This window comes from Triticum aestivum, chromosome 4D, assembly GCF_018294505.1.
Source record: "Triticum aestivum cultivar Chinese Spring chromosome 4D, IWGSC CS RefSeq v2.1, whole genome shotgun sequence".
In the NCBI taxonomy this organism is placed as follows: Eukaryota; Viridiplantae; Streptophyta; class Magnoliopsida; order Poales; family Poaceae; genus Triticum; species Triticum aestivum.
Window position 1 is genome coordinate 387,767,409 of NC_057805.1, and position 9,589 is coordinate 387,776,997.

Consider the following 9,589-nt stretch of genomic DNA (forward strand, 5'->3'; position numbering starts at 1 on the left):
AATGGAGCTCGATCTGTGACCTAGCCCTCACACGCCGTCCTCAACGCCTCTTCCCGCCCTCCCTATTCTCGACTTGCTGCACCCGCGCTTCAAGTGCGCATGCACCCTGCCCGTATGACCTCTCCTCCATGGCCGACATCCTTTTTTCTCCAGCGGGTTCGGCAAAGGCTACAGGAGCCCATGACGGCAACGAGTCGCACTTCAAACCGATGGTGGGGCGGCTACGGATGATGCGATGGGTGACCATGGTCCCTTGGGATCGGCCACACCCGTGCTGCATGCGCCGCCGCCGACCAATAGTTGACGGGGCACTGATGCTACTTCCAAAATGCCACTTTGCTGGGACGGGTCGCCCGGAAGCTGCAACCGCACTGACAATTGCTGGAAGCAAACAACCAGCAACTCATTTTTTGCTGGCACTGTCATTCTTTTTTGCTGGAACCGGTTGCCGGAGAAGCTGCAACCACGTTGTGAATTGTTGGAACCAACTACCGTTAACTCGTTTTTGCTGGCACTGTCATTTTGTTTTGCTGGAACCAACTACCGTTAACTTGTTTATGCTGGCACAGCCATTTTGTTTTGCTGGAATTGGCAATAAATTTTGCTGGACTGATAAGAGGCTTTGTTGCACCCCCGACGACGACAAGGTATGTTTTGCTGGAACCGGCGATTGCTTTTGCTGGGAGTGGCATTTTCTCTTGCTACAGCCCCGGTGAACTATTGGACGGCTTCGCCGAAGATGCGGCGTCAATGATGAACGGCGTTGGTGTTGGTACAAGTTGGACGGGACTCCGCTCCTTTGCCGGAGCTGCGAACTTCACCGGCAGGAGCTGCATGCGGCGTTGCCACACCGAACCAGGGGTGCTATGACCGGGGGTGGGCCATGCTGGGAACAAGGAACGGTCACACTGGTGAGGAGCACCGACGGCAACAGATGCACGCGAGCGAAGGCCCTGCCTATTCGTCTTTTTTCTGTGCCTTTTTTCTTCGTCGCAAGGTCGAAGAAACAGCTTATATGGGCTGATCCGGCGGCTAGGACGCGGCCGGCCGAAAGTTTGGGCCGGCCGGCGCCTAGCGTCCGCCCAGCTCCTTTGTAACTCTCATCAGTCTATCGATAACTTTCTTTTTTTTTATTCCTCAAAAAAACAAGATAACCTTTTTTTTCCATCCAGAAACTCATATTAACATCAATGGGCAAGCAAAGCAGACATCTAAGTGCACAAATCCTCCCGGGTGAGAAGATACAAGTGTCAAGCAGACATAACAGCTGTTTATGAGACACACGATGATAATATAATAACACGTTTCTACAGTCGATGCAAAACTGACAGCCAAATTTCCACATGTAAGGATAAACAAGCCAACGAAGCGTGTACATCAGAGGCACTTGACACTTGCAGGCAGAGTTCCCTACAGGCCGAGACCAACGGTTCGGCCATCTCTCCGGCGCAGGCCTGCTACATAGAGTTTCTCCAGGTCCGTATCGAGTTCCTCTTGTTTCTTGATTTCCGCCGGACCCTCTTCCTTGATGCCGGCCTTGCTCTCTTGAACTGAGGCAGAAGCACTGCTTTTCACACCCTGCATTAGGCCAAGGCATCCTCAGACTCTAAAAAAGTGTTAGTGCATCGGAGAGTAATGGTGTATATATGTTGTTGCTCAGCAGAATTTCAGATCAGTACTATATTACAAAATTACACATCTTGAAGGAATTACCATGAGTTTGTTGAATTTCTCTTGGCGCTCCCGATCAGAAAACAGATTTGAGTCCCAGTGGGTACTTGTCTGAAGCATTAGGACGAAGGTAAAAATATGTTGCAAAAGTATGGTATGCAGGAATAGTGGAATGGAAAGAAGCAAGTTGAAAATAAATAGATGCTACCCAAGATATACCTCTGGAGGGTTACTCTTTTTGTTACCCCAGAGCAGCTTCTTCTTCTGGTCAGTGGATAGCCGCCCAGTTCCGACTCCAAATCCTACAATGTTCTTATTCACTGCAATAGAACATGCAAGGAGATCGTCAGTCATGCAAGTGGAAGATTGCATAGCTCTGATCTATCATGGAAGAGATTAACATCGTAGTCATATCACTGGACCATCATGGAACCAAATTCTTGTGCTAATCAAGAAATGTTCAGCCCAACAAATATACTATACCCACTTTATTTCACACAAAACCATATTTTGAATAGGTGCACGCATCAAATTCAAGAAATAGCACAGAAGAAACTAAACTAATGAAGACATAGATCCTTGAGATGGTGCAAAAATGGAAGAAAAAATATTGACAACAAACTGAGGGAACTCACCTAATTCAGCAGCTTTCATTGCTGCAACTTTTGCTGCATTCAGATCATTCATTGCTTCCTCTTTAATTCCTGATGCAGAATTAGCAGAAACTATGTTTAAGGTCAAGAAGTCCATAATCACATCTCAATAGAATAATGCATCAGTGTGTCAGTACAAGAATTTTCAGAACTAACAAAAAAAATCAAAATATTAACCAACCTCCTGAAGTATCCATTTCCATGTGCTGTTCATTTTCAACATCTGGACCAACAGAACTGAATAAGCTTCTTCTCTTCTGCCTAGTTTCTAACTCAGGTTCTGCTGTGCAGCTACTTTTCTCAATTTCCTTGCCACTTCTCTTCTTTAGAGCCTCGTCCTGCTTGAACTTTTCCTTGTTTTTACTTTCACCTTCCTCTGGATACCTTCTGGAAGAGTGGGTTTCCTTTCTTAAATCAGCATCTTTCTCATACTCTGTGATATCATGTTTTTGGTATTCACGCGGGGACTCATGTTTTTCCTGATTCTTACTCCTCTGCTCTCGCTTAACAGATTTTCCCCCATACCTGCTGTCAGCATTTCTCCAATCACCATGTGATCTATCAGATGTGCCATCACGCTTTGAAGGATCATAGTAAGTGTCAGCCCTTGACTCCCGATCTGGCCGGGAAGTTCTAGGATGGCTCCTTTCATCATCAGCACGTTTATCATGATACCTCCTATAATCATCATGCCTCCTGGATTCACGTGAAGCCCCATAGGAATGCCTATCAGAATGCCTAACAAATTCATGACCTCTGCCTGGTCTGGCATGACTATCATTCTGTAGATCTCTCATGTTCTCTTTCCTTCCATAACCGTCACTCCCCTTAGAGTGGTCATCCTTGACTTCAACTGGACTACGGCTCCTCCCACGGTTCGTGTTCATCTTGCACTCAGCAGTATCTATATCAATTAAACAGCAATTCAACAGTTCAATAACAGGCAGATTTACTAGATCACACTAAGGGGCAAATCTTTCTTAGCATTGATCATTACTAGCAAGATGCCCATGCATTGCACGGAACATCAAGATGCATTTGTATGAGTAGTTTATCTTGTGGGAGAAAAGGATGAACGAGGGAAGGCCTTATTTGCAAATATGGAGAGGGGTGTGGGTATCTTTTTGCAAAATTGCCATAGTTTCCTTCCTATCCGTCAGATATAAATCGGACGGCCTATATTGCAGGATGGCAGGCACACCATCATCACCAACTCTGTTTTTTATAAGTGTAGATAGAGATACACACTAGGGGACACCGGGTTCATACTGTATGGACCGAGGGCTTGGGTGCAATTGTGGTCACTGAAACTAACACAAGTCACAAAAATATATGGATTTTATTTATGCAAAATGTACTTCATGGTTCAATTACATATGTATAAAATTTCAAGGTCAAATCCATTCTATGATTCTGTCTTTATAGAGTGAAAAAGTGAAAAATCTGTCAATTTAAATTCTTACAAATGCTAGAATTTTCTCATTTTGTTACCATTAACACATACTCCCTGTGTCCAAAATAAGTGTCTCAACTTTAGTACAACTTTGTACTAAAGTTAGTACAATGTTGAGACGCTTATTTTGGGACGGAGGGAGTAATAAATTGGAATTCGAAATGATAATTAAGGTGGAGTAAATTCAGAAGTACATCTAGATTTTAACCCGGATTTTTTCCACCATGGCCACTGCATCCTAAAGCCTTGGTTATGCAATACAGCCCCTGGGATACCTTCTAGTAAAGACTCAAAGTTAAAAAATTATTACATCCATTAGCCATCACACTTGAGTTCAGTTGATATGCTAGGGTTTCACATGCCTGTGAAGCAAGTGATATGCATCTCAAATGGATTTGAAAAAGACTAACTAGGCGCTCCTTCTTACACTTCGAATGAAAATAACGTGATTCAGTGTTGTACTCCCTTCAAATCTTCTTCCTCAAACTAAGTGGACCAATCCAAGTTGGAGAATCAAATAAAGAAAGGAAGCAACATAGTGCTGAACTATAGAGTTCTGTGCTTGGGTGGTAAGAGTCCAAGGACCAAGGATAGGGAACTCACACTAACCACCAGCATGTTCTGATTCTAAGGTGGAAGAGGCCATGACGCTTACTGGGAGCTTTGATTATTCATTGGTTGATCCAAACAAGACGCAAGCAGCACAGCAGCAGCCATTTATAATGCGCTTAGCTTAAGAAAACTGTCCCTATCTTTAAACTTACCCAGACTCCTCTTTATGATTTGACGGAAGGACACTACGCATAGCACACAAATCTAACAACATAGTTATGGATAAATAAAAATGGGAATCCTATCCTAGTGTGTGTTTCAGAATAGATAGAGATTGTAATGCAATTATGCAATTAGATTTGTCATGAAAGACAGCTCGTGTGTGTTTCAGTGTCTTCAATTTGATGTACTCTCTTTAGTTATTGAAAATAAAGTTGGGTCATTTACTAAAGGAAAAACTGGTACATTGCTAATAATAATATTTCATGTACTGGCTTTGCTAGAAACTAGATAGCAATGGGTGGTGCACTTGGTCTTAGCCTATTCTGTGATAACGAATATCTGAGTCTGTGTGCATGTGTAAGCACTGTGTTCTGTGTGCATGTATAAGCTCATGTGTTCTCTGTATAAACTCATGTGTTCCGTATGATATATGTAGATAGAACATTACTTTTGGATCTCATGTGTGAATGTGGGTGGGAATGCTCACTTTCTAACATTATTTCTAGATGTGCAACAATCTAAAAATCAACTAGCATGCTTACACAATTCTGAATCTAAGTTTTTTGTGCTTGCGGATTATGAATCAGATCAGGGACCTCCTGTTCATGGTAGATAGTGTGGTAGTAATGTACTACAATGACCACCCTTTAGTAATGAAAATGTACCATGGACCTCCTAAGTATGTGTAGTTTGTGTACAAAACGCCTGGGGAGTAGTAGCCACTGTACCTCATGCTCACAGACACTCTTCAGCTGAAGCAGGTGAAACTCAGTGTGGAGCTCAGCTGACAGAAGCGCACACACAGAAAACGAAATCAAAATCATTTTCTCTCTTTTTTCTTCTGGTACTCACATCCAAATCATATCAGTTGCTTGTGTATCCACTAATTGCACAACTTGATATTGTTGTTCAATTTTGTTCATTTGTGGTCGTTCAGTACACTCAAATGGTTCATTGTGTGATAATATATCCATTGCAACTTAGATGATATCATGGTGGTCATGTTTTGTCCAGTGTGGAATCAGCTTGGTATAATTCTTGTTAACACCATCTTCTTTTCTTTCATAAGGGAGGACAATTAAACATTGTCGATTGGATCAGTAGTCATGTGGCCTCATAGCTGAGGACTGTAGAATCTCTGTCTTTAAATGATGTTTTTATGACTGGCAATAATGTGTTGGCCATGAAATCCTTTTGCGGCACATACGCTACTAATACATTATATGTTTACAATTGTGAAGCATGGGTCGTTTGCTGGTATGCCTGCCTGAGTAGGTATCGAATTTAGTCTGTACTAGAGATTGAATATTTGAAACAACATTTTCTTGCACCCACGTAGTTAGCTTGATATAGTCTGGACTCATTGGATCATTGTTGTTGATAGGTTCCAACACTAGCTTTTACTCTAAATAAAGTTGCAAATAGGTACTCTAGTTCTTATTTTGAGTAATTAATAAAGTTCGCTATTCTTTCTAGTGCTTGCTAGAGTGCTCTGTATAGCTGAAAGCTGCGTAAATAAATCCTGTTTAATGCACAGGCAGTATTTGGTTCAGCTGCAATCTACTCGTAAGATTTCTGTGTTATTCCCATGTTACCCAAAGAAAGAGGGGGAGAGGGATTAGAAGAGACTCAGTCCCTAGGGGATTGGGTGGCTCCCGTGGTCTCTGGTAAGCTTCGAGTGGGCGACTGCAAAGGAAGAGAGGGAGCGGCCTGGGCGGAGGCTGAAGGTCACCGCGGTCCGCGGGCGACGGGACGAGCAGGGGGGGACGGAGGGAGCCGCCGCCGTAGGGGCTCGGGCGGCAGGGCTGGATGGAGAGGAGGGCGAGGAAGGAGGAGGGGTGTTACCTTACGGAAGTCCTTCGTCGTCGTCGGACTTGTCGCCGGAGGCACCGCGTCCGTCCGCTCCTGCGCCGTCACCCCGTCGCGTCGATCGGTAGGGTTCGTTCGCCTCAAGACGCAGGCCCAAATCCCGGTCGATCCCTCTGTTTTGTTTTTCCTTTGAGGAACGGCCGATCCGTCTCTCTCTCTCTCTCTCTCTCTCTCTCTTTTGAAGGGGCCGATCCATCAACTTTGCCGTTGTGCGCGAGCACAAATGCGGCCCGGTCCCAAGGGCTGAGCTCACCAAAAAGCCACATGTGCCGACCGGGGGGGATCAGCCCGGCACGGCATGAACTCGGGCGCGCGGCTATAAGGCGGCGCCCCTGAAGAAACGGCCCTAGTGGGCCGGCCCAGTAGCTGGTCTGTGCATTTCTTCACTCTGTTTTATTCTTCTCTCTCGTTTTTTTTAGATTTTTATTTTCTACTTATTTTTTATAAAAATATAATACATCTATTACACAAAAAATTACTCCAGGTAATTTTTGATAAAGTGTTTGTGCAACTTTAGAAAAATTCTGATATGTAGCGTTTGGAAAAAAATATGTTTCAACGTGTATTTGGCAAATATTTAACATGTATTTGAAATAAAATTAAAAAGAAGTGTATTTCAAAAATATTAAACGAAAATAAAATTAATGCTTTAGATGTAGAAAAAATGTGCAATGTCTATTAAAAATAAACACGAAAAATGAATTTGGAAAATTTTAATCATTGTATTTGAAAAATGTTAGTCATGTATATAGGAAAATCTTCCTTATGTATACAAGAACATACATTGTATATGAAACAAGCAGCCATCAAAATTATATATTTAAAAAGATCTTAATAATGTCTTTTAAAAATATTAAATGTCTATAAAAATAATGTTTCATATGTATATGAAAAATTTACAACGAGTATGAAAAAAAGTAGACATAGAAACATATATTTTAAAAACATGTTAATCACATATTAAAAAAATAAAAATTATAAAAAAATTGGTGTATACTAAAAATTTAAACAACCAAAACATATATTTAAAAAGATGTTAATCGAGTAATTGAATTTTTTTAAACATGTATAAAAAATTTCTTGATGTATACGAAAAATGTGCATTGTGTGTGGAAAAAAAGATACATGTTGAACAAAAAGATAAAGGAAAACAACAAAGTAAACGAAAGAAAACAGTGGAACAAACTGAAACCGAGGAAAACAGGGAAAAAACAAAGAAAACCGCAAGACAAGAAAAAAAATAATAAAAAGAAAACAATGTATAACAGTGAAAAATAGTCAAACCAATGCTACATACGGGCCAGGCCCAATAATGTCGTCATGCAGGCGAGACGTAATACATCTCTGGCGACATATAGCTCCCGCGACACGGTGTCCGCGTTGCTTTTGGGCTTCTAGGTTGTTTTGGCCCTCGACCATTTTTTGCTTTTCTCTAACCATTTTAGTTCTTCAAATTTCAGATTCCAAGTTAAAAAGGCCATTTACTAAAAAAGTTAAAAAGGCTACAACAGCCCTAAAAAGGCAAAACAATGCAAAAGGGGCCGACTTGTGCCTGCAATTAAAAGGGTCATGAATTTAAGAAAGCAAAAAAGAAACTAGGACCGCCTATGAGAGAGTTCGGGTATCCTTGAACCTTTTTTAACATAGTAAAAGACGGATTTACCGCTCATTTTTTTCAACGTCATCGGAATACTTGTGGTCAGGATGTGACAAGGGCTATCCTCGTTGAGGGTACAGAGTCAGCCGAATGCATTAATGACACCATGCTGATATTAATACCAAAGGTAGAAAAATCCCACTTCCTTGACCCAGTTCAGGCCCATCTCTCTCCGAAGTGTGTTAGATAAAATTGCTTCCAAGGTCATCTCTAACCGGTTAAAGCAAGTTTTGCCTGAAATTATATCGGAAGAACAGTCTGCTTTTGTCCCAGGAAGGCTCATGACAGACAATATAATTACATCCCATGAGTGTCTTCATTTTATGAAGAGGAACTCAGCTCAGAGGAACAGACACTGTGCAATGAAGTTGGACATGATGAGGGCTTATGACAGAGTTGAATGGGCTTATCTTTAGTCCATAATGTTGAAGTTGGGATTTACTGAAAGGTGGGTTACAATTGTTATGAGCATGGTGAGATCAGTTAAATTCTCAGTTTTATTCAATGGGAAGAAATTACAAGAGTTCCAGCCTTCATGTGGGATCCGACAGGGAGATCCAATTTCTCCATATCCATTCTTGATAGCAGCAGAGGGTCTTTCGTGCCTTTTAAAATCTATTAACGAGTCATCACCTTCACTATAAAAAAAAGACACATCCGTGACATTTTGGGTCGAACGAATTTTTTTCTGTCATGCTTATGACACTTCTATGATGATAATTGTGACAAAACCTGGTATCATCATAGATGTGGCGGGCTCCTACTTCTGACAAAAAATCATGACAGAAAATGGGCTTTTCGTCCTGGGCGGGCCGGAGACGCAGCTGCAAGACATTCTTTGGGCCGTCCATGACGGAAAAAACCGTGGTAGAAGCGAGGGCGAGGAAAATATCGGGGAGTTCCCGGTTACGGTGGATGGTTGAGGCTGGGCGATGCACGGAGGTTTGCGCGTTTCTCTCGTACACGTACGCGTGTGTGTGCGAGGCGTTGCGCTCTAACTAAACCCGAGCGATTGCACTAGCTACGTTACTGAACCCCAATCGATCCCTTGCTGTTAACTGAACCCGAGTGATTCCTTCGCTACTGCTGCTAACTAAAGCCGATCAAAGCTGCCTCTTGATGAACAGTTCCCGGTGGGGGTTGGATGAACAGTTCCCGGTGGGGGTTGGATGGACAGGATCCCGTGGTAGTAGAGGTCGTTGCCGCTAGATGAACAGGACCCCGATCAAGGAGGCATGGGGGTGGATGAAAAGTAGTCGGTGGAGGGACCCCGTACGTGGAGGGCTGGTTAAACAGGACCCCGTGGAGGTGCTGGTTGAACAGGACCCCGTGGAGGGCTGGTTGAACAGTAGCCGGTGGAGGCTGGATGAACAGGACCCCGTGGAGGGCTGGATGAACAGGACCCCATGGATGAACAATAGCTGGTGGAGGCTGGAGGAAGTCGACGGTGGATGAACAGTAGTAGGTGGAGGCTGGAGGAAGTCGACGGTGGATGAACAGTAGCCCGTGGAG

General features: G+C 43.0%; 1 protein-coding gene across 1 annotated transcript; it reads right to left on the reverse strand.

The window, feature by feature from the left end:
- Nucleotides 1-1,144: 1,144 nt before the first annotated feature.
- Nucleotides 1,145-6,626, reverse strand: LOC123098094 (nuclear speckle splicing regulatory protein 1). The gene is made up of 6 exons (XM_044519970.1): nt 6,397-6,626; nt 2,506-3,228; nt 2,307-2,375; nt 1,891-1,991; nt 1,714-1,782; nt 1,145-1,578 (listed from the first exon to the last, which is right to left on the reverse strand). Exons 2-6 carry the CDS (start codon nt 3,209-3,211, stop codon nt 1,411-1,413), a joined length of 1,113 nt encoding a protein of 370 aa, XP_044375905.1. The 5' UTR covers nt 3,212-3,228; nt 6,397-6,626; the 3' UTR covers nt 1,145-1,410.
- Between the last annotated feature and the right edge of the window lie 2,963 nt (nt 6,627-9,589).

Bases quoted from the DNA above. Each gene is read 5' to 3' on its own strand.
- LOC123098094 (XM_044519970.1), bottom strand. From the start codon at position 3,211: ATGAACACGAACCGTGGGAGGAGCCGTAGTCCAGTTGAAGTCAAGGAT. The intron at 1,783-1,890 runs GTATATCTTGGG...CTAATGCTTCAG, and splicing joins AAAAGAGTAACCCTCCAGAG to ACAAGTACCCACTGGGACTC. The intron at 1,579-1,713 runs GTAATTCCTTCA...GGCCTAATGCAG, and splicing joins AGAAATTCAACAAACTCATG to GGTGTGAAAAGCAGTGCTTC.